Here is a 26,188-nt window from a genome sequence, read left to right as displayed (position 1 = left end):
CTTAACTACTGTTTTAGACAGTTCAATCATAACCTCCTTGCTCTTGTATTCTATGTCTCAGCTAATACAGGCTAGTATTCTGTGTGCCGCCTTAACCACCTTAACTACCTGGCCTGCTACCTTCAGGGTTCTGTGGACATGCACTCCAAGGACCCTTTGTTCCTCTACACTTCTCAGTGTACTGCCATTTACTGTGTATTCCCTTGCCTTGTTAGCCCTCCCTAATGCATTACCTCTCACTTCTCAGGATTGAACTCCATTTGCCACTGTTCTGTCCACCTGACCAGTTGATATCTTCCTGCAGTCTACAGCTTTCTTCTTAATTATCAACCACATGGATAGTTTTTGTATTATCTGCAAACTTTTTGATAATGCTCCCTACATTCAAGTCTTAACTTATTGATATAGACCACAAAAAGCAAGGGACCGAGTACGAAGCCCTGCGAAACCACACTGGAACAGCCTTCCAGTCTCACAAACACCCATCAACCATTACCCTTTGCTTCCTGTCCTGCCAATTTTGGATCCAACTTGCCACTTTGCCTTGAATCCCATGGGTTTTTACTTTCATGACCAGTCTGCCATGTGGGACCCTATCAAAAGCCTTGCTAAAATCCATATACACTACATCAAATGCACTATTCTCATCCACCCTCCTCAAAAAAAAAAAATTCAATCATGTTAGTCAGACACGGCCTTCCCTTAACAAATCCATGCTGACTGTCCTTAATTGATCCGTGTCTTTCGAAATTAAGATTTATCCTGTCGCTCAGGATTTTTCCCAGTAATTTTTCCACCACTGAGGTTAGGCTGACGAGCCTGTATTTACTCGGTCTATCCCTTTCTCCCTTTTTAAACAAAGGTACATCATTAGCAGTCCTCCAGCACCACGCCTGTCGTCAGGCAGGATTGGAAAATGATGATCAGAACCACTGCTATTTCCTCTTTTGTTTCTCTTTACAGTCTGGGATACATTTCATCCGGGCCTGGGGATTTATCCACTTTCACAGATGCTAAACCCCATAATACTTCCTCCCTCTCTGTTTATTTCATCTAATATTTCACACTCCTCCTCCCGGATTGCAATGTCTGTATCGACCATCTCTCTTTTTTTGTGAAAACAGACACACCGTATTCATTGAGAACCATACCCACGTCTTCCGTCTCCATACACAGATTACCTTTATGGTCTCTAGTATGCCCTACTCTTTCTTTAGTTATCCTCCTGCTCTTAATGTATTTATAAAATAGTTTCAACCCTGTTTCCCAGTAAACTTGCAGCATGCTTCAACCCATAATTCAACACAAACTGATTTCACCCAAAGGATCATATGGATAAGAGGGCTGGCAATGGGGGTGAAAATTCTTGCACAGTGCAACTAAGCACATTGCTGGGGAAGGACAAAAAAGTTTTACTTTGGCTACAGGTACATCAAGACTGTTTCAGAGAGGAAAATGATGGTAAGAGCCTCTGCTATTTTCTCTCTTGCTTCCCTTAACAACCTGGGATAGATTTCATACAGGCCTGGGGATTTATCCACTTTCAAAGATGCTAAACCCCTTAATATTTCCTCCCTCTCTCTCTTTATTTCAGCTAATACAGATTGAACCTCTCTTATCCGGTACCCTCACGACCTGGCCTGTGCCGGATAAGGGATTTTGCCAGAAGAGGGAAAGTCATGCTAAATTGGATGGTACAGGTACTGAGCAAGGGGATATCGGGGCTGGCTAGCTTGGGGCTGTGAGTGCAGCAGAGAGATCATGGGAGGGGTGGGGTGGATCGCGGGGGTCAGGCCAGCGATTGCGGGAGTCGCCAGCGAGGAAGGACTTAATTTGTACATGTCGGAGTTTTGCGCACCCGGTGGCTGGGCATGGTGCCGGACGAGGGGTGGTGCCGGATGAGGGAGTCCCGGATAAAGGAGGTTCAACCTGTATTTCACACTCATTCTCCCGGATTGCAATGTCTGTATCACCCCTCTCTTTTGTGAAAACAGACGAAAAGTATTCATTGGAGGCAGAAGACGTGGGTATGGTTTTTAATGAATACTTTGCATTTGTCTTCACAAAATAAAGGGACGGTGCATTGTAGTTAAGGAGGAGTGTGAAATATGAGATGGGATAAACCTAATGAGAGGAAATATTAAGGGGTTTAGCATCTGTGAAAGTAGATAAATCTCCAGGGCCGGATGAAATGTATCCCAGTTTAAGAAAAGCAAGGGAGGAAATAGGGGCTCAGACCATCATTTTTCAATCCTCTCTGGCTACAGGTGTGGTACTGGAGGACTGCTAATGTTGTACCATTGTTTCAAAGGGGAGTAGGGGTTGACTGAGTAATTGCAGGAGAGTCAGCCTAACCTCTGTAGTGGGCAAATTGATGGAAAAAATTCGGGAAGAATTAATCGTCATTTAGAAAGGCATGGCTTAATCAAGGACTGTCACCATAGATTTGTTAAGAGGTCAAAAATTTGTCACCATCCTCTGCCTGCTTCACAATGACTGGGGTTAAGTAAGGCTGTGTGATTGCACCAACGCTCTTCTCAATCTTTCTTGCTGCAATACTTAATCTCGCCTATAACAAGCTCCCTGCCGGAGTGGAACTAATCTACAGGACGAACGAGAAATTGTTCAATATCCGTCGCTTCCAGTCCAGAACCAAGGTTTTTCCAAACTGTCATTGAATTACAGTATGCAGATGACACTTGCGTTTGTATACGCTCGGAGTCGGAACTTCAAACCATTGTTAATTCCTTCACTCAAGCATACGGGAGACTGAGCCTTGCATTAAACATCCATAAGACATGGGTTCTCTACCACCCTGCCCCCCCCCCCCCCCCCCCCCCCTGCACTGCCCCCCCGATTATCAAGATCCATGCCGAAACATTGGACAGCGTGGACCACTTTCCAGCCCTTGGGAGCCTTCTATCAGCGAGGGAAAACATCGCTGACTAAATCCAATGCAGCTTTTGGTCGTCTGAAGAGAAGACCCAAGATCTCATACTCAGCCCCAGTTCATGGTCTACAGAGCAGCAGTGATATATGCCCTCCTACATAGAAACACAGAAATTAGGTGCAGGAGCAGGCCATTCGACTCTTCGAGCCTGCACCGCCATTCAATAAGATCATAGCTGATCATTCAACCTCAGTACCCCTTTCCTGCTTTCTCTCCATACCCCTTGATCCCTTTAGCCGTAAGGGCCATATCTAACTCCCTTTTTGAATATATCTAACGAACTAGTCTGAACAACTTTCTGCGGTCGAGAATTCCACAGGTTAACTACTCTGAAGAAGTTTCTCCTCATCTCGGTCCTAAATGGCTTACCTCTTATCCTTAGACTGTGACCCCTGGTTCTGGAACTCCCCAGCAACGGGGACATTCTTCCAGCCTCTAACTTGTCCAATCCCGTCAGAATTTTATGTTTCTATGAGATCCCCTCTCATTCATTTAAACTCCAGTGGATACAAGCCCAGTTGATCCAATCGCTCCTCATATGTCAGTCCTAACATAGAAACATAGAAAATAGGTGCAGGAGTAGGCCATTCGGCCCTTTGAGCCTGCACCGCCATTCAATGAGTTCATGGCTGAACATGCAACTTCAGTACCCCATTCCTGCTTTCTCGCCATACCCCTTGATCCCCCTAGTAGTAAGGACTACATCTAACTCCTTTTTGAATATATTTAGTGAATTGGCCTCAACAACTTTCTGTGGTGGAGAATTCCACAGATTCACCACTCTCTGGGTGAAGAAGTTTCTCCTCATCTCGGTCCTAAATGGCTTACCCCTTATCCTTAGACTGTGACCCCTGGTTCTGGACTTCCCCAACATTGGGAACATTCTTCCTGCATCTAACCTGCCTAAACCCGTTGGAATTTTAAACGTTTCTATGAAGTCCCCTCTGATTCTTCTGAACTCCAGTGAATACAAGCCTAGTTGATCCAGTCTTTCTTGATATGTCAGTCCCGTCATCCCGGGAATCAATCTAGTGAACCTTTGCTGTATTCTCTCAATAGCAAGAACGTTCTTCCTCAGATTAGGAGACCAAAACTGAACACGCTATTCCAGGTGTGGCCTCACCAAGGCTCTGTAAACTGCAGTAAGACCTTCCTGCTCCTATACTCAAATCCTTTAGCTATGAAGGCCAACATGCCATTTGCCGCCTTCACCGCCTGCTGTACCTGTATGCCAAACTTCAATGACTGACGCACCATGACACCCAGATCTCATTGCACCTCCCCTTTTCCTAATCTGTCACCATTCAGATAATCTGTCGTCCTGTTTTTGCCACCAAAGTGGATAACCTCACATTTATCCATATTATACTGCATCTGCCATGCATTTGCCCACTCACCTAACCTGTCCAAGTCACCCTGCAGCCTCTTGGCATCCTCCTCACAACTCACACTGCCACCCAGTTTAGTATCATCTGCAAACTTGGAGATATTAGATTCAATTCCTTCATCTAAATCATTGATGTATATTGTAAATAGCTGGGGTCCCAGCACTGAACCCTGTGGCACCCCACTGGTCATTGCCTGCCATTCTGAAAAGGACCCGTTTATCCCGACTCTCTGCTTTCTGTCTGCCAACCAGTTCTCTATCCACGTCAGTATATTACCCCCCAATACCATGTGCTTTAATTTTGCACACTAATCTCTTGTATGGGACCTTGTCAAAAGCCTTTTGAAAGTCCAAATACACCACATCCACTGGTTCTCCCATGTCCACTCTACTAGTTACATCCTCAAAAAATTCTAGGAAATTTGTCAAGCATGATTTCCCTTTCATAAATCCATGCTGACTAGGACTGATCCTGTCACTGCGTTCCAAATGCACTGCTATTTCATCTTTAATAATTGATTCCAACGTTTTCCCCACTACCGATGTCAGGCTAACCGGTCTATAATTCCCTGTTTTCTCTCGTCATCCTTTTTTAAAACGTGTGGTTACATTAGCTACCCTCCAGTCCATACGAACTGATCCAGAGTCAATAGAATGTTGGAAAACGATCACCAATGCATCTGCTATTTCGAGGGCCACTTCCTGGGATGCAGCCTTTCAGTCCCTGGGGATTTATTGGCCTTCAATCTCATCAATTTCCCCAACACAATTTCCTGGCCAATAAGGATTTCCTTCAGTTCCTCCTTTTCGCTAGATCCTCGAACCCCTAGTATTTCCGGAAGGTTATTTGTGTCTTCCTTCGTGAAGACAGAACCAAAGTATTTGTTCAGTTGGTCTGCCATTTCTTTGTTCTCCATTATAAATTCACCTGATTCTGACTGCAAAGGACCTACGTTGGTCTTCACTAATCTTTTTCTCTTCACATTTATAGAAGCTTTTGCAGTCAGTTTTTATGTTCACTGCAAGCTTCCCCTCATACTCTATTTTCCCCCTCCTAATTAAACCCTTTGTCCTTCTCTGCAGAATTCTAAATTTCTCCTCGTCCTCAGGTTTGCTGCTTTTTCTGGCCAATTTATATGCCTCTTCCTTGGATTTAACACTATCCCTTATTTCCCTTGTTAGCCACGGTTGAGCTACCATCCCTGTTTTATTTTTACTCCAGACAGGGATGTACAATTGTTGAAGTTCATTCATGTAATCTATATATGTCTGCCATTGCCTATTCACAGTCAACCTTTTAAGTATCATTTGCCAGTCTATCCTAGCCAATTCACGTCTCATACCATCGAAGTTACCTTTCCTTAAGTTCAGGACCCTAGTCTCTGAATTAACAGTTACTCTCCATCTTAATAAAGAATTCTACCATATTATGGTCACTCTTCCCCAAGGGGCCTCGCACAACAAGATTGCTAATTAATCGTTTCTCATTACACAACACCCAGTCTAGGATGGCCCGTTCTCTAGTTGGTTCCTCGACATATTGGTCTAGAAAGCCATCCCTAATACACTCCAGGAAATCCTCCTCCACCGCATTGCTACCAGCTTGGTTAGCCCAATGTATATGTAGATTAAAGTCGCCCATGGTAACTGCTGTACCTTTATTGCACGCATTGCTAATTTCCTGTTTGATGCCATCCCCAACCTCACTACAACTGTTTGGTGGTCTGTACACAACTCCCTCTAGCGTTTCTGCCCTTTGGTATTACACAGCTCTACCCATACAGATTCCACATCATCCAAGCTAATGTCCTTTCTTACTATTGCGTTAATTTCCTCTTTAAGTAGCAATGCTACCCCACCCCCCCTTTCCTTTGTGTCTATCCTTCCTGAATGTTGAATACCCCTGGATGTTGAGTTCCCAGCCTTGGTCCCCTTGGAGCCATGTCTCCGTAATCCCAATTATATCATCATTAACACCTGCCTGCGCAGTTAATTCATCCACCTTATTACGAATTCTCCTCTCATTGAGACAGAGCTTTCAGGCTTGTCTTTTTAACACTTTGTCCCTTCAGAATTTTGCTGTAATGTGGCCCTGATTGATTTTTGCCTTGGGTTTCTCTGTCCTCCACTTGTACTATTCTCCTTTCTATAATTTGCTTCTGCCCCCATTTTATTTCCCTGTCTCCCTGCATAGGTTCCCAGACATGCTTCAAAGACATGGACTATGTACAGCAGGCACCTCAAAGCACTGGAGAAGTACCACCAACGCTGCCTCTGCAAAACCCTGCAAATCCATTGGCAGGATAGGCATATCAGTGTTCTCTCAGGCCAACATCCCCAGCATTGAGGCATTGATCACGCTCAATCAGCTCCGATGGACGGACCACACTGTTTGCATGCCTGATTCAAGACTCCCGAAACAAGCACTCTACTCCGAGCTCTGTCACGGCAAGCAAGTCCCAGGAGGGCAGAGAAAACGCTAAAAGGACGTCCTCCTAGCTTCCTTGAAAAAATGTAACATCATCACTGATTCTTGCGAATCCCTGGCCCAAGACCGCTCAAAGTGGAGCAGAAGCATTTGAAAAGGCACACAAAGGGCTGAACATTTGTAAAATACCGCTATCACCGGTTTTTCGGCGGTATTTGAGGATATAGTTTCTTTTACCGCCAAAATACTGCTATGACCAATTTATCAGCCTTCCATCAAATGATGACCGACGGTAGTGGTAAAATTAGCCTTGCATGATGGGTTTTTTGGTGCCCGAAAAAAAAACTGTCTGCAAATTCTTTTTTCACTGATTTTTCAAATTTCCACCAATTCACGCAGAGAATTAAAGCATCTTAAACCCCGAAAGCAAATATTATTGCACCGTTGTGACATTATAAAACCGCTAGCATGAAAAATTAGCAAAATATGAACTCACATAAAGCTCCGTGTAAAACACAGCCTTCTCTCAAAATCCTTTGTGCACTGACATTCACTGTTTTTCAAAATGGTGGTGTTAGCGCTGGGTGCATCGTGGATCCGAGCAGGTAAGATTTGAGTTTTCACGACAGGTATTTTGACTGGCGGTAAAAATGACGGTATCGGTGAATTTTCTGCCTGTGGCGATAGCAAGGCGCTGCACAAAGATGGACGACATAAAAATGCTGAAAAAAAAGTTGCCGGTATTTTTTTGCCACCGGCGGACAACCACTAGTGAATTTTCTGCCGCGGCAATAAATTTTGTGCATCGCATTTACCGCCCAAAAAGAACAGTAAATTACTTTATCCACCAAAAAAACGGCGGTAAATGGGTGGAATTTCCAGCCCTTAGAGCTTCTTCGGGAGCACGCGGAAGTCGAGTACAAACAGCAGAAGGAGCATATGACAAACCAAGCACCCCACCCATCTGTCCCTTCAACCCCCCACCTGTGACAGATTCTGTCGATCCCGCATAGGACTCATTAGTCACCTTAGAACTCAGTGTGGAAGCAAGTCATTCTCGACTCCAGGGGACTGGAAAGATGTGATTGCACTTGTAAAAAGGAGATTTACGCGGATGTTGCCAGGACTAGAGACTTTTAGCTGAGAGGAAAGATTGGGGGTTTTTTTGGAACAGAGGAGGCTGAGGGGATTTAATTGAGGGGCCTAGATAGAATGGATAGGAAGGACTGTTTTCCCTTAGCAGATATGTTAATAGAGGGCATAGATTTAAAGTAATTGGTATAAGGATTGGAGGGAAGTTGAGAACTTTTTTCACCCAAGGGTGGTGGGGATTTGGAACTCACTGCCTGAAAGGTAGAGGCAGAAACCTTCCTCACAATTAAAAAGTACTTAGATATGCTCTTGAAGTGCCGTAACCTACAAAGCCGTGGATCAAGAGCTGGAAAGTGGGATTAGGTTGGATAGCGCTTTTTCGGCCGGCACATACACGATGGGTCGAATGGCCTCCTGTGCTGTAAATTTCTATGATTCTATGATACAGTTGCAGCAGCTTTTCTGTTCCTAGCATAGTCAGAGGTCTTTAGTCCTGATAATTCTTATTATTATAACCTTGTGGCGGATTGACAGCGTGGCTACATTTCTGTTGAAGATCAATTTTTGTCTGAAGTAAGTTACTTTGAAGTCCACTATTCTGTAATAACATTTGACTCTACTGAGTCCTGGACCAAGAGATGGATTTTTGGCCATATTCTGTCAAACAAAGCTATACATTTCCATATATAGTTCACCCTCTTGTGGACTATATATGACTATATATCTAGCCCATTCTATCTCTTAAAGTAGTGGGAAGAGGGTGTTTATCTTTACCTCTGTTTGCCTTCCTCTGTGTGGCTGGTATTGACGCATACTGGAAAGTTAGATACACTGTACATGTTGACACTGTACAATCCAAATTCAGAACCGTCACTGCACTGGGCAGAATAGCAAGCCCAAGTCCAAGTTTTTGGGACAGGTTGAGCTTCAAGTAAAAGCTTTAATGAAGGAATTAGACACCAGAGATAATAAATTTTATTATGTTGTGAAATCTGTATTTTTCTTCTTTAAATCCTTATTTTCAGCTTTAGTAATTGAAATTACAGAATGAATAAGTGGTGTATGGGGATTATTTTCACACAGCATTGTGAATGATGTTATGGGAACCCAGTCGCCAGATTGTACATCAGTGGTGAGTTAGCATAGACAAAACCCATTATAAATGTGGACCTAGGAATTTATAATGGGAAAACATTGCCACAAAGTATGATAAAAGTGTGCTGAGTTATGCAAATGGTAGGTTTTTAATATAATATAAATTTAGCTTCTTTCCCATGGTGTTGCTCATGGTGTGTTGCTGCTTTATTACTGTAGGCCTTATGTTAGTTACGTTGGACCTTGTGCTAGGTAATGCACAATATATTATCAAGGAACTGATTTACTGTGACTAAGTAAAATTGTGTATGGTATTCAGGGATCTTCACTGGTATTTTGTATTTTTGACACCAAATTCCTCTACTCTACAACCCCCTGAGAATTATGTCAGTGGCTGTTATTGTTACGACATGTCTTTTATGTAGGCACGTCATTTCATTTTACCTTTTTTTAAAGACCAGACTGCACAACCGTACGGTAGGCAAGGCACCAGGCGAGAGGTAGGTATCTGGTGTGCAGCACTAAAGAAAATGGGAGGGTTATGGGATTCAGCAATATTCAAGTATGGTCCTGGATTGTGATCCTGGGACCTGGCCGTAATATGAAAATAAAATAGCAATCAAAATCTTCTGCAAAACTTATCTGGGTCATTTGGTTTGCTTTGTTCACCTTTCTTTTCTAAAAGATTTGCATATAACTGAATTGCAATCAATAAATAGTCAATCAACAGATTTATATTAAGGTGTGACAAACTTGAATCCGTTATCAATATGATGTGCAAATTTGCCTGATTTGATGATCTGTATGTACTGTTTATATAAAATTGATTTAAAAATTAAGTTCAGTAACTTTGGGGGGGGGGGAGAGCGGAGAGGCAGTTAAGTTGCCCATAGTCTTAAAATTATTTTTGTGCTTCAGCTGGTTGTTCCTATTTTTTTTGTTCCACACTGTTTGTTCAGTATTATGAACATGCAATGTTTGCCCTTGAGTCAGGAGCTACCCATGGACTTTATATGGTTTTACTGTTCTATGTCCTGTATATGGAATTTTGTTGTCTACTTTTTCCCCCCAAAATTCACACCATTTCTGTGAAAGCCAATTTTCTTAATCTGTGGTATTGCATTTTTTTTAAAGCAATATTTTTTTAATGGTTGCTCTTTTTATGAGCAACATTATTTGCAATTTTTCATCCCTCAGACTAGCATTTTTGCAAGTGTTTTTGTTTTGTATATGTGCCATGAGTCATGGTGCTAATGCACATTAAAAAACATTGTAACAATTTATTCTGTGATATTATAATTCTGTTGCACAAACAGTTTTCTCCAACTGTAAGCAACACCATGAGAGATGTGGTTTGTGAGATACAATATATTAAAATATGGCTATACATTTGATTTTGCCTTTTCAGGACAATGTAGACCGGACATCACACAGGCCAAGGGAAGCGATTGGACCTAGTTTCCAAGCTACATGCAGTCATAATTCACCTAGCCATCAAGGTTAGTATTTGTTGCTTGGTCATGATTTGCAATAATCTGTCACTATGGTGAGGTATTGTCAGTGCTGTATAATGGAATGTTTGGGACCTCGTGGCAGAACTGAGCACTCCTGGGTCAAGTATCAAAATAAAGCCATTCACACCATGCCCTCTAATACATAAGCAGAGGAGGAAACTGGTCAACGGTTGGTTGGACTACAGTCATTACACTTTTCGGATCAGAGTTTGAAGCCAGTGGGATGATGGGATGAAACAGTTTCCCATATTTCTCAGTTACATTGAACAAATTTGTATACTTTACAACTGTTTCCTCGAATATTGAACACAATTCTATCTATAATTCAGCACAAACTGATAACATCACCTAAAAGGTTAACAGTCTAGCAATAATAGAAAAAATAGATTTATCTGGGTGTTGGTCTTGGCTCAGAAGATCATTGGTTCAAGCTCCACTGCAGATCAAGGGAGCACATTTTAAAATGAAAGCTTTGCCAAGGTTCGTGAAATGAGGAAGTACTTGTTCACGGTTGTGTAAATCTGGAGCTATTTCCCAAAAGCCTGTGGGTGCTGGGTCAACTGAAATTTTCATGGCTCTGATGTATAGATTTTTATTGGGCAAGGGTATGAAGGGATATAGAACAAAAGCCAGGTAAATGAAATTGAGATACAGGTCATCCATAATCTAATTGAATAGGAGAGCAGATTTGAGTGGTTGAATGGCCTAATCCTGATCCTGTTTCTTTTTACCTCAAGACAGTTTCGAAGTAAAACTTTCTTGTCCTTCCCCAGCAATGTGCTTTGTCTGCATTGTGCAGGAATTTTCACCCCATTGCCAGCCCTCTTATCCATATGATCCCTTGGGTGAAATCAGTTTGTGTTGAATTATGGGTAGAAGCATGCTGCAAGTTTACTGGGAAACTGGGGTGAAACTATTTTATAAATACATTAAGAGCAGGAGGATAACTAAAGAAAGAGTAGGGCATACTAGAGACCATAAAGGTAATTTGTGTATGGAGACGGAAGACGTGGGTATGGTTCTCAATGAATACTTTGCGTCTCTTTTCACAAAAGAGAGGGTCGATGCAGACATTGCAATCCGGGAGGAGGAGGTGTGAAATATTAGATGAAATTAATAGAGAGAGGAAGTATTATGAGGTTTAGCAGGTTTGAAAGTGGATAAATCCCCAGGCCTGGATGAAATGTATCCCAGGCTATAAAGAGAAACAAAAGAGGAAATAGTTCTGATCATCATTTTCCTCTCTGGCTGCAGGTGTGCTGGAGGACTGCTAATGTTGTACCTTTGTTTAAAAAGGGAGAAAGGGATAGGCCAGTCAGCCTAACCTCGGTGGGAAAATTACTGGAAAAAAATCCTGAGGGACAAGATAAATCTTCTTTTAGAAAGACACTGATTAATTAAGGACAGTCAGCATGGATTTGTTAAGGGAAGGTCGTGTCTGACTAATTTAATTTTTTGAGGAGGTAACAAAGAGGGTAGATGAAGGCATTGCATTTGATGTAGTGTATATGGATTTTAGCAAGGCTTAAGGTAAGGTCCCACATGGCAGACTGGTCACGAAAGTAAAAGCCCATGGGATCCAAGGCAAAGTGGCAAGTTGGATCCAAAATCGGCTGAGGCAGGAAGCAAAGGATAATGGCTGTTGGGTGTCAAATAGAATTTAATCCTGAAAAGTGTGAGGTAATGCATTTGGGTGGGCTAACAAGACAAGGGAATACAAGACATTAAATGGTAATGACTGAAGTGTAGCTGAACAAAGGGACCTTGGAGTGCATATGTCCACAGATCCCTGAAGGTAGCAAGCCAGGTAGATAAGGTGGTTAAGAAGGCAAACGGAATACTTGCCTTTATTAGCCAAGGCATAGAATACAAGAACAGGGAGGTTATCCTATAACTGTATAAAACACTAGTTAGGCCACAGCTAGAGTACTACGTGCAGTTCTGGTCACCCCATTATAGGAAATATGTGACTGCATTAGAGAGGGTACAGAGGAGATTTATGAGGATGTTGCCTGGACTGGTGAATTTTAACTGAGGTTTGTTTTCTTTGGAACAGAGAAGGCTGATGGGAGACCTTTATTGAGGTGTATAAAATTATAAGGGGCCTAGATGGGGTGGACAGGAAGGACCTATTTCCCTAAGCAGAGGGGTCAACAACCAGGGGGCATAGATTTAAAGTGATTGGTAGGAGGTTTTGAAGGGATCTTTTCTCACCCAGCAGGTGGTGGGGGTCCAGAAATCACTTCCTGTAAAGTTGGTAGAGGCAGAAACCCTCACCGTATTTAATAAGTACTTGGATATGCACTTCAAGGCTACGGACCGAGAGCTGGCAAGTGGGATTAGGCTGGATAGCTCCTTGTCGGCGGGTGGGGCATGATGGGCCGAAATGGCCTCCTTCCATGCTGTAAATTTCTATGATTCTATACAAATTGACTTAATTTAGCTGGTAAAGATGAGAATTTTAAATTGAGTCAGCCTGCACTGGTTTCAAACTCTGATCATAAAAGTGAAAGTGAAATGGCTGTATTCCAACCAATTTTCAGCCATGTGGTTCTCCTGCTTATGTTTAGAGGGCATAATCTGAATATTTCTCGTTTTCTATTCTTTTGATGGAAGAAAAATAATTTTTAACATTAGCACGGGCCACAAAAGCTGACTTCAATATCCAAGGATGCATTTGTATTGATTATCTTATGACTCGACAGCATCAAAGCTGTACAATATTATAAGCCCAGAAATAAGCTATTAGGCTGAACAGGTTTTGGCTGGATTTTCTTTGTTGCTATCCATGGTCTTTTTTTGAAGCAGCTACCTGAATTCCCTTTAAAAAGAATTTGAGCTCTGCTTGAACAGTGATTTGTGGCAGAGAATTTGACATTCTGTTCGTTCACTGTGTAAAGAATGTTTTCGAGTCTATTTGTGATTGTAAATTTTTGCTTTGTTACTATTTCACTGACCTGTGGAAACAATCTATCATTATTTACCTTGCCGTTCATAATCTGAAGCTTTCAACGTTCTCAGCTTGAATAAGAAAAGCCATAAGTTCTATAGTTTTTGTAGTGTAACCTGATCAAAACAAAAAGCTATGTAGTCGTATCACATTTCGTTGAGAATGATGTTGGGCTATCGAGTAATTAACAGAAGACTCGATGAACATCTCCTTCCTGAACTATGTCAGAGCTCAGCACACATGTGCAAGAGAGGAAGCTGAATTGATTTCTGGCATCTTCTGTCAAAATTGACTTGGCCCATTTCTGAGGTTCACACTGTTGTAGATGCCATTGTCCAGTCAATTCAGTTTACACCATATAACATTGAGAAGCGTCACACTGGACACAACAGAACCTACAGACCCTGATAACATGCCATCTGTATTGCTTAAGACCTGCACACCAGAGCAAGTTGGATGCCCTATCTGAACTCTTCCACTGCAGTTAGGGCACTGGCATCTACCCAACAAGATGGAAAATTGCCCAAGTATGTCCTATCCACAAAAAGCAAAGACGACCTAACCCAGCCAATTACTGTCTTAGCAGCCTCCTTCCAATCAGCAGCAAAGTGATGAAACGAGCCATCAATAGTGCTGTCGGATGACACCTGCTCACCAATAACCTGCTTGATGCTCAGTTTGGGTACTACCAGAGCTCCTTGAGTCGCGATCTCATGATAGCCTCCATCCAGGTATGGATACGAACTGAATGCCAAAGGAAAAATGACAGCTGCTTTTGACATCAGGGCAACACTTGACTGACTGACTTACCGGGGAGCCTTAGTAAAACCAAGGTAAATAGTGGTCAAGGGGAAATGTCTACAGTGGCTAGAGTCATACCTGGTGCAAAAAAAGATGTTCATGGTTGTTCAAGGCCAATCATTGCAGCTAATCAGAACGGTATCATTGGCATCTTCATCTGTAGTTGCATCATCAGCAACCTTCCCTCGTCATAAGGACAAGTGGTGCTGTTAAGAATTCAGCTCCATTTACATCAGTTCCAATAATAAAGCAGCTCATGGCAGCATACAGCAGGACCTGGGCAACATCCAGCTTCGGCTGACGAGTGGCAAGCGATGACCAGCTCCAACATGAGAATAGGCCCGATCACCACCCCCGACCTTCAATAACGCTATCGCAAAGTCTCCCACCCATCAATATGCAGAGGCTTGATTGGACCAACTGTATCAATACTGGCTACTAGAGCATGACTGAGACAGGGTTCTCACTGTTGAGTAGCTCACATCCTGATCTCACTATTTGCAAGCATCAAAATAGGAGTGTGATGGAATACTTAAATTTTGCAGCTGCATCTAAATGTTAAGTTAACATTACCCAGGACACATTAGTCCACTTGATTAGTACTTCTACCATTGATCTTGGTATCACTCTCTCCACCATTGGTGCATTGTGGCAAGCGCATGTACAATCTACAGGCAACTCAAATCAAGTTTGCTTTGATCGCACCTGCCATCAAGAAGGACAAGAGCAGTAATATGGGAACACCAATCCTCCTACTTCCCTTCCAAGTCACACCCCATCCGGCCGTATCGCCAGTCCTTTGTTATTGAGTCACATTTCTCAAATTTCCTACCTCACCACATTGTGGGAGCACCATCAATGCAAGACTGTTGTGGTTCAAGCACAACCTCAGGACATAGGAACAGGTTGTCTATTCCTTCGAGCCTGTTCCGCCAATCAGTAAGATTGTGGCTAATCTGTGACCAAACTCCATATACCCACCTTTGCCCCATATCCCTTTTATTACCTTTGGTTAACAAAAATCTATCAATCTCCGACTTAAAATTAACAATTGACCTAGCAATCAATCACCATTTGTGGAAGAGAGTTCCAAACTTTTACCACCTTTTGCATGTAGAAATGTTTCCTAACTTCACTCCTCAAAGGCCTGCTCTAATTTTTAGACTATGTCCCCTCGCCCTAGACTCCTCAGCCAGCGGAAATAGTTTCTCTCTACTCTATCCGCTCCCCTTAATATCTTGAAAACTTCGATCAAATCACCCCTTAACCGTCCAAAATTCCAGTGTAATCTCTCTCTTTGTAATTTAACCCTTGGCAGTCTAGGTATATTTTGGTAAATCAACACTGCAATCTCTCCAAGTCAAATATATCCTTCCTAAAGTGTGGTGCCAGAACTGTTCAACATACTGCAGGTGTGGTCTAAACATTGTTTTGTATCATTGTAGCACAACTTCTACCCCCTTGTATTCTAGTCTTCTAGATATAAAGGCTAGCATTCCATCAGCCTTTTTGATTATTTTCTGTACCTGGTCCATGATCTTTTAATCTATGCACATAGATCCCCAAGTCTCTCTTATAGAATCATAGAAATTTACGCCACAGAAGGAGGCCATCCAGCCCATTATGTCTGTACTGGCCAAAAAAAGTGTTATACAGCCTAATATCACTTTCCAGCTCTTGGTCCGTAGCCATAGCCTTGTAGGTTAGGACATTTAAATGCATATCCAAGTATTTTTTAAATGTGGAAAGGTTTCTGCCTTTCAGGCAGTGAGTTCCACCACACTCCAGGTGATAAAATTCTTCTTAACTCTCCTAATCCTTCTACCAATTATTTTAAATCTGTGCCCCCTGGTTATTGACCCCTCTGCTAAGGGAATTAAGTCCTTCCTATCCACTCTATTTAGACCCCTCATAATTTTATACACCTCAATTAAATCTCTCCTCGTCGGCCTCTGTTCCAAAGAATACAACCCCAACCTATCCTAACTTTGGTCATAGCTAAAAGTCTCCAGTCTTGGCAACATCCTCATAAATTTCCTCTGTACCCTCATACGATCACATCCTTTCTCTAATGTGACCAGAACTGTACGCAGTACTCTAGCTGTGGCCGAACTAGTGTTTTATACAGTTAGAGGATAACCTCTCCGCTCTTATTCTATGCCTTGGCTAATAAAGGCAATGTCCCGTAGGCTACCTTATCTACCTGTCCTACCTTTAGAGATCTGTGAACATGCATTCCAAGGTCCATCTGTTCCTCTACACTTCTCAGTATCCTACTGTTGTGTATTCCCTTGCCTTGTTCGCCCTCCCCAAATACATTACCTCATGTCCCCAGATTTGCCACTCATCTGCCCACTTGATCAGTCCATTGATATCATTCTGCAGTCTACAGCTTTCATCCTCACTGTCAGTCACATGGCCAATTTTTGTATCATCTACAAACTACTTAATCACCCCTCTACATTCAAGTCTAAATGATTGATATATACCATAAAAAAGAAGGGACCTAAAACTGAACCCTGCGAAACCCCACTGGAAACAGACTTCTAGTCACGAAAACACCCATCGACCATTACCCTAGTTTTCCTGCCACTGAGCCAAATTTGGATCTAAGTTGCTACTTTCCCTTGGATTCCATGGGCTTTTACATTTTTGGCCGGTCTGCCATGTGGTGCTCTGTCAAAAGCCTTGCCACTCTTGTCTCCACTTTTTCTAGCTTTTCACCATTTAGAAAGTGCTCTGTACTATATTTTTAAGTCCAGTGGATAACCTCACACTTGTCTACATTGAAATCCATTTACCACTATTAAAATCTTGTAATTTTATGCTTACAGTGCTGCGTATCTTTGTATAGAAACATAGAAACATAGAAAATAGGTGCAGGAGCAGGCCATTCAGCCCTTCTAGCCTGCACCGCCATTCAATGAGTTCATGGCTGAACATGAAACTTCAGTACCCCCTTCCTGCTTTCTCGCCATAACCCTTGATCCCCCGAGTAGTAAGGACTTCATCTAACTCCCTTTTGAATATATTTAGTGAATTGGCCTCAACTACTTTCTGTGGTAGAGAATTCCACAGGTTCACCACTCTCTGGGTGAAGAAGTTTCTCCTCATCTCGGTCCTAAATGGCTTACCCCTTATCCTCAGACTGTGACCCCTGGTTCTGGACCTCCCCAACATTGGGAACATTCTTTCTGCATCTAACCTGTCTAAACCCGTCAGAATTTTAAACGTTTCTATGAGGTCCCCTCTCATTCTTCTGAACTCCAGTGAATACAAGCCCAATTGATCCAATCTTTCTTGATAGGTCAGTCCCGCCATCCCGGGAATCAGTCTGGTGAACCTTCGCTGCACTCCCTCAATAGCAAGAATGTCCTTCCTCAAGTTAGGAGACCAAAACTGTACACAATACTCCAGGTGTGGCCTCACCAAGGCCCTGTACAACTGTAGCAACACCTCCCTGCAAACTTGGTTATGTTGCTTTCTATCCCATCATAAGTCATTAATAAATCCGGTGAATATTTGAGGGCACAACACAGATCCTTGTGCGACACCAGTAGTCACATCCTGCGAATTAGTGTACCTGTGTTATCCTGCCGCTGAGCCAATTTCCTAACCAGATCAATACTTTGCCTTCAATTCCACAAGCTTCAACTTTAGCTAACAGTTTCTTATAAGAAACATTATCAAATGCCTTCTGGAAGTCCATATAAATAACATCAATAGACATTTCCCCTTTCCACGACTTTAATCACCTCTTCAAAAAATTCAATCAGGTTCGTCAGGCATGACCTACCCTTCACACATCCATGCTGGCTCTCTGACCAGCTGAAAATTTTCAAGATGTTCAGTCACTCTACCCTTAATTATAGACTCAAGTAATTTCCTGATGACAAATATTAGGCTTAACTGGTCTATAATTCCCTGTTTTCCCCCTTTCGCCTTAACCTTTCTTAAATAACGGAGTGACGTTCAATTTTCCAATCTAAAGAACGGTTCCTCACTCGAGAGAACTTTGGAAGATCATAGGGCATTTGCAATGTTCTCAACTACTTCTTTTAATCCCTGCGATGGAAACCATCTTTTCCTGGGGATTTGTCACTCCTTGGTGCCATTATTTTCTTCTTTACTGTTAATTTTGTTGAGTCCCTGACTGTGATTCAATGTCAGTTTCCTTGGTAGGTTATGCATGCTGTAAATATGGAAGCAACTTAATTATTCAAGATGTTGCCAGGATCTGTGGTAGTTTTTGCATTTTTGCATGATTTTTCTTTGTTTTATATTATCCCTTGGTTCTTTAGCCGTCCATGGCTGTCTTGTTTTTGGCAAGTAGAGCTTCTTGCCTCTTGGGGATATAAACTGATTCTATATCACGTTAAATTCTTATTTGAACACCTCCCACCGATCTTCTGTCATTTAACCATTAACTGATTTGCCCAGTTTACTGTGAACAGTCTCTCATCTCATTCAATCAAGCAGAGTCAGTGTGGTTTTATGAAAGGGAAATCATGTTTGACAAATTTGCTGGAGTTCTTGGAGGATGTAACGAGCAGGGCGGATAAGGGGGCACCAGTGGATGTGGTGTTTTTGGATTTGGACTTCCAGAAGGCATTCGATAAGGTGCCACATAAGGTTACTGCACAAGATTTAAAAACTCATGCGGTTGGGGGTAATATATTAGCATGGTGGTATGTTGCCTCCCTGGTGCAAGGGTCAAGGATGTCTTGGAGCGGCTGCAGGACATTTTGGAGGGGGGGGGTGAACAGCCAGTTGTCGAGGTGCATATAGGTACCAACGATGTAGGTAAAAAATGGGATGAGGTCCTACAAGCTGAATTTAGGGAGCTAGGAGTTAAATTAAAAAGCAGGACCTCAAAGGTAGTAATTTCAGGATTGCTCCCAGTGGCACGTGCTAGTTAGAGTAGGAATAGCAGGATAGCTAAAATGAATGTGTGGCTTGAGGAGTGGTGCAGAAGGGAAGGATTTAAATTCCTGGGACATTGGAACCGGTTCTGGGGGAGGTGGGACCAGTACAAACCAGACGGTCTGCACTTGGGCAGGACTGGAAACCAATATCCTCAGGGGAGTGTTTGCTAGTGCTGTTGGGGAGGGGTTAAACTAACATGGTAGGGGGATGGGAACCTATGCAGGGAGACAGAGGGAAGTAAAATGGGGGCAGAAGCAAAAGATAGAAAGAAGAAAAGTAAGTGGAGGGCAGAGAAACCCAAGACAAAAATCAAGGGCCACATTGCAGCAAAAGTCTAAAGGGATAAAGTGTGTTTAAAAAGACAAGCCTGAAGGCACTGTGCCTCAAAGCGAGGAGTATTCGTAATAAGATGGACGAATTAACTGTGCAGGCAGCTATTAAAAAATATGATATAATTGGGATTACGGAGACATGACTACTGGGGACTCAACATTTCAGGAAGGAAAAGGAGTTGGGGTAGAATTGCTGGTTAAAGAGGAAATTAACACAATAGTAAGGAAGGACATTAGCTTGGATGATGTGGAATCGGTATGGGTAGAGCTGCGGAATACCAAAGGGCAGAAAACGCTAGTGGGAGTTGTGCACAGACCACCAAACTGTAGTAGTGAGGTTGGGGACAGCATCAAACAAAAAATTAGGGATGCATGCAATAAAGGTACAACAGTTATCATGGGCGACTTTAATCCACATATACATTGGGCTAACCAAACTGGTAGCAGTATGGTGGAGGATTTCCTGGAGTGTATTAGGGATGGTTTTCTAGACCAATGTGTTGAGGAACCAACTAGAGGGGTGGCCATCCTAGACTGGGTGATGTGTAATGAGAAACGACTAATTAGCAATCTTGTGCCAGGCCCCTTGGGGAAGAGTGTCCATAATATGGTAGAATTCTTTATTAAGATGGAGAATGACGGTGTTAATTCAGAGACTAGGATCATGAACTTAAGGAAAGGTAACTTTGATGGTATGAGACGTGAATTGGCTAGAATAGACTGGCAAATGATACTTAAAGTGTTGATGGTGGATAGGCAATGGCAAAAATTTAAAGATCACATGGATGAACTTCAACAATTGTACATCCCTGTCTGGAGTAAAAATAAAACTGGGAAAGTGGCTTAACTGTGGCTAACAAGGGAAATTGGGGATAGTATTAAATCCAGGGAAGAGACATATAAATTGGCCAGAAAAAGCAGCAAACCTGAGGACTGGGAGAAATTTAGAAGGGAGAAATTTAGGAGGGGGACAATAGAGTATGAGAGGAAGCTTGCTGGGAACAAAAAAACTGACTGCAAAAGCTTCTCTATATAAATATATATATAATATATGAAGAGAAAAAGATTAGTGAAGACAAACGTAGGTCCCTTGCAGTCAGAATCAGGTGAATTGAAAATGGGGAACAAAGAAATGGCAGACCAATTGAACAAATACTTCGGTTCTGTCTTCACGAAGAAAGACACAAATAACGTTGCGAAAATACTAGGGGACCGAGGGTCTAACGAGAAGGAGGAACTGAAGGAAATCCTTATTAGTCAGGAAATTGTGTTCGAGAAATTGATGGGATTGAAGACCGATAAATCCCCAGGTCCCGAGTCTGCATCCTATAGTACTTAAGGAAGTGGCCCTAGAAATAGTGGATGCATTGGTGATCATTTTCCAACATTCTATCAACTCTGGATCAGTTCCTATGGACTGGAAGGTAGCTAATGTAACACCACTTTTTAAAAAGGGAGGGAGAGAGAAAGCGGGTAATTATAGACTGGTTAGCCTGATATCAGTGGTGGGGAAAATGTTGGAATCAATTATTAAAGATGAAATAGCAGCGCATTTGCAAAGCAGTGACAGGATCAGTCCAAGTTAGCATGGATTTATGAAAGGGAAAACATGCTTGACAAATCTTCTAGAATTTTTTGAGGATGTAACTTGTAGAGTGGATGAGGGCGAACCAGTGGATGTTGGTATATTTGGACTTTCAAAAGGCTTTTGATAAGATCCCACACGAGATTGGTGTGCAAAATTAAAGCACATGGTATTGAGGGTTATGTATTGACGTGGACAGAGAACTGGTTGGCAGACAGGAAGCAGAGAGTCAGGATGAATGGGTCCTTTTCAGAATGGCAGGCAGTGACTCAGCTCGGTGATGGGACCCCAGCTATTAACAATATACATCAATGATTTAGATGAAGGAATGGAATGTAATATATCCAAGTTTTCAGATGACACTAAGCTGGGTGGCGGTGTGAGCTGCGAGGAGGATGCTATGAGGCTGCAGGGTGACTTGGAGAGGTTAGGTGAGTCGGCAAATGCATGGCAGATGCAGTATGATGTGGATAAATGTGAGGTTATCCACTTTGGTGGCAAAAACATGAAGGCAGAATATTATCAGAATGGTGGCAGATTAGGAAAAGGGAAGGGGCAACGAGACTTGGATGTCATGGTACATCAGTCATTGAAGGTTGGCATGCAGGTGCAGCAGGCGGTGAAGAAGGCAAATGGCATGTTGGCCTTCATAGCTAGGGGATTTGAGTATAGGAGCAGGGAAGTCTTACTGCAGCTGTACAGGGCCTTCGTGAGGCCTCACCTGGAATATTGTGTTCAATTTTGGTCTCCTAATCTGAGGAAAGACGTTCTTGCTATTGAGGGAGTGCAGCGAAGGTTCATCAGACTTGATTCCCGGGATGGCAGGACTGACATATGAGGAGAGACTGGATCGATTGGACCTGTATTCACTGGAGTTTAACATAGAAAAATGAGAGGAGATCTTCTAGAAAGATATAAAATTCTGACTGGACTGGACAGGTTAGATGCAGGATGAATGTTCCTGATGTTGGGGGTCCAGAACCAAGGTCACAGTCTAAGGATAAGGGGTAAGCTATTTAGGACTGAAATGAGGAGAAACTTCTTCATTGAGTTGTTAACCTGTGGGATTCTCTACCGCAGAGAATTGTTGATGCCAGTTCGTTAGATATATTCAAGAGGAAGTTAGATATGGCGCTTACGGCTAAAGGGGTCAAGGGATACGGAGAGAAAGCAGGAAAGGTGTACTGAGGTGAATGATAGCCATGATCTTATTGAATGGTGGTGCAGGCTCAAAGGGCTGAATGGCCTACTCCTGCTCCTGTTTTCTATGGATAGAGGATTGGCTAACTAACAGAAAACAGAGTCGGGATAAATGGGTCATTTTCCGGTTGGCAAACAGTGACTCGTGGTGTGCCGCAGGGATCGGTGTTGGGTCCTCAACTATTTACAATCTATATTAATGACGTGGATGAAGGGACGGAGTGTAATGTAGCCAAGTTTGCTGCTGATAAAAAGATGGGTGGGAAAGCAAATTGTGAAGAGGGCACAAAAAATCTGCAAAGGGATATCGACAAACTAAGAGAGTGGGCAAAAGTTTGGCAGATGGAGTATAATGTGGGAGTCCTTGTGCATGAAACACACAAAGTTAGTATGCAGGTACAGCAAGTGATCAGGAAGGCAAATGGAATGTTGGCCTTTATTGCAAGAAGGATAGAGTATAAAAGCAGAGAAGTCCTGCTACAACTGTACAGGGTATTGGTGAGGCCACACCTGGAATACTGCATACAGTTTTGGTCTCCGTATTTAAGGAAGGATATACTTGCATTGTAGGCTGTTCAGAGAAGGTTCACTTATTTGATACCAGAAATGAGGGGGTTGATTTGAGGATAGGTTGAGTAGGTTGGGCCTATACACTGGAGTTCAGCAGAAAGAGAGGTGATCTTATTGAAACTTAAGATAAGATTGTGTGGATGCAGAGAGGATATTTCTACTCAGGAGAAACTAAAACTAGTGGACATAGTCTTCGAATAAGGGGCTGCCCATTTAAAACTGATGAGGAGAAATTTCTTCTGAGGGTTGTAAATCTATGGAATTCTCTGCCCCAGAGAGCTGTGGAGGCTGGGTCATTGAATATATTTAAGGCGTAGATCGACAGATATTTGAGCGATAAGGGAGTAAAGCATTATGGAGAGCGGGCAAGGAAGTGGAGCTGAGTCCATGATCAGATCAGCCATGAATCTTATTGAATGGCAGAGCAGGCTCGAGGGGCCAAATGGCCTACTCCTGCTATTATGTTCTTATTGAAGTCAGCGTTGAACTCTTATGATGGCTATTAGATAAATGTTCATGCACCATTAGGCTGTTAACTAAATCTGATATGGCCTGCCCCTGTGTTGGTTCTGGGACATATTGTTGCAGAAAGCTATCCTGGAAGCAAGAAATTCACTACGTTTCTGACATGAGCTGGTCCGCTTATCCCAATCTACATGAAAGTTGAAATCCTCCATTAAAACCACTCTGCCTTTGCTACGTGCTTGTCTAATCTCTGCATTTATACATTCTACCACTTCACAGTTGCTACCAGGGGGCCGAAACACAACTCCCACTATAGTCTTAAATCCTTTTCTATTCACTAATTTTCTAATAAGGTTGTAAATTTACATAACTTACAAAAAACTTTCAATTTGAATAGTTACAACAGTAACATCAACAACAACAGCAACAAAGAAAGGCTGCACCCATCTCGGTGAATGTGCACTTCTTCATGGCGGCGGGGGGGTGTCAGGTGTTAATGTGGAAGGCCCGGCTTGGGTCTCTTCAGAGGCTGATGCATTGATTGCAGTGGGAGTGGCAGTTGATTCTGTCAATGTTGCATGGCCTGGGTGTGTTCCCTTATTGTAGCAGTTAACTCACAGATGCCCTCCCTGATGGTCTGTGTCATTCTTTCCACTCCTCCTGACATTCCCTCCCTCATGGACACTATTCCCTCACTGATGTTCCCCAAAATCGTTCCCATTTCCTGTACGATTACTGTTACTTCTCCCGACAGTCCCGTTACCTCATCACTCACCCCACTGATGGTGTCCATGAGTGATCGGGTAAGGTCAATGCTCTACTCACTCAATGCCATGATCTGAACCACATCTGTTGCATCCTGCATCTCAGGAGAGCGTGGTTGATTTCTTACCCTCACCCTGGGGCACCCCAGTGGAAAGCGCAGGCTGAGACGGTGGGGCCCTGGGTGTTCCATGCTGCATCCCCACCACCACTGGGAGGTGCAGGCTGCGGCGGTGGGAAGCCATGGAATGTGGCATCAGAACTGAAACCACTAATCATGGACTGGCTGAAACCAAGGAATGTCACACCAGAACTCATGGAAGGAGCTGCCAACATCAAATCCATTAAAGTGGCCTCATCCATATTTAGTACAACATTGTTCCCTTCATCCATCTCCATTCCCTCTCTCTTCGCCCCCCCCCCCCCCCCCCAATGTTGATCTGCAAGGTTAGGCTCATCGTGTCTGAATCATCTTCTGGATCTTCACGATTAGCATCAGGTTCTGCAAAATATAACAGAACAGTCAAATGGTTAGCAGCACAGGACGGGGCAGGCTGGGTGGCATGTGTAGGCTCTCACATAACAGGCCAGGCAGCAGGTTGTTTTGAAGGGTCATGACGAATTTTCAGGACTTGCCCTCTCCCTTGCGTGTGGGCCCAGCTTGTGCAGTACTGATTATTTTTTCTCCAGGAAGGACCCATCAAAGCAGCGATCCTCTCTTCCAAGGGTATCAGTCGGTGCAGATTTGGCGGTCCTTCTTCTGTTGGAGTTCTTTCTCTTTTGTTGTGGGACAATTTCTTCTACAAAGATGAAAATGCAACTTTTTCGAGAGGGTGTCTTTCTGTTGGGTGGGATCTATACAGCTGGTCACATTTACAATTGCATTGAATAAATGAAAATATTACTTACACTAACTACTTGACCAAGGTCCTGCCATTTCTTCTTACACTGGCTTCCGGATCTCTGGGTGCTCACCACTGCGCAGTAATCTTCTGCAACTTGGTTCCAGCGTTTCTTTGGATGGCATTTTTGTGCGACCTCTGCTGGTATCCAGCTCCTGCCATCTGTTCTCAATGACATTAATTAGTATCTCCACTTCGTCATACAAGAAATTTTTCGTTCTTGGTGCACGTTGTTGCATTGCTGTATTGACACTCAGCACTTTTCCAATGCTCTTCGATGAACTGATTTTTTTTAACATAGTCCTTATTTTGCATGCAGCAATGATCTTCAGAAATACCGCACTCCTTCTGGCACTTTTGCGCATGCATGCAGCACTGCTATTAACACAGAGCGCTCACTGCTTCTTGATTCCAGCAGTTAATTTCGTTCCACATCACTCCTTCTGGCACCAAAACTCAAGCAGCTACATATCCCTTTAAAAATGGCCGCTTGCCAAATTTTGGCGCCACTGTGCATGCGAGAACATCGCAGCCCAATGCGCATGTGCAGACGTCCCGGCACTGTTTCCAGCGCAGGACGCTGGCTCCGCCCCCGAATCGACTGGCCACGCTGCGTGACGACTGAGAGGCCAGACAGCAGCCCAAGTGGGGATGATTTTATTTTTGGGGGGCGCACTTTTTAATGGAGAAAAGCGACGCATCTTCGGTAAGTGTGCCGAAAAAAGGGGTGGGCCAAATTTGAGCCCATTGTCTCTACTGCCTGCTTTACCACTCATTATATCCTGTATCATTGAAGCGATTTCATCCTTAATTGCTAAGACTACTCCTCCCCCTCTACCATTTTCCCTATCCCGTAGACCATATAACCTGGTATATTTTGTTCTTCAGTCCTGACTGCTTTGCAGCCATGTTGTATCCTCCTATTGAATTTGCACCTGCAATTTGTGCAATTTGTTCCTCCTCCTCTGTGTTTGTATAAAGAATGCTTATTTGGGCCATACACCCTAACCTGTCCTCCTGCTCTTGTATTTTACCCATGCGTTTCTTATTTCTCTCTCCTGGTTTAATTACTTTACATCTTTTAGTTTTCCTTTATCTGTAGAGCCTAAAGCACAATTTCTGGCTATTAATCTAATCTCTTTCATTTTATTTGTTTTAGAACTATTATTTATTCTACTTTTTCCATCTGAGCTTATTTTACTCGTTGAAATTCCTCATGATTACCTTTT

At 42.9% G+C, this 26,188-nt stretch overlaps 1 protein-coding gene across 6 annotated transcripts in view; it reads left to right on the top strand.

Moving 5' to 3' along the window:
- LOC139264544 (growth factor receptor-bound protein 10-like) overlaps positions 1–26,188 on the top strand; it is a 318,358-nt gene that overhangs the window by 107,753 nt on the left and 184,417 nt on the right. For all 6 annotated transcript variants that reach the window (XM_070881164.1, XM_070881168.1, XM_070881167.1 and 3 more), the window contains one exon: positions 10,361–10,451. In XM_070881164.1, coding sequence (XP_070737265.1) covers positions 10,361–10,451 — 91 coding nt within the window. The remainder of the gene's footprint in view (positions 1–10,360; positions 10,452–26,188) is intronic.

Source organism: Pristiophorus japonicus, chromosome 5 (assembly GCF_044704955.1).
Source record: "Pristiophorus japonicus isolate sPriJap1 chromosome 5, sPriJap1.hap1, whole genome shotgun sequence".
In the NCBI taxonomy this organism is placed as follows: Eukaryota; Metazoa; Chordata; class Chondrichthyes; family Pristiophoridae; genus Pristiophorus; species Pristiophorus japonicus.
The sequence above is the reverse complement of the archived record's forward strand: the minus strand, read 5'-3'. Positions and strand labels throughout refer to the sequence as shown.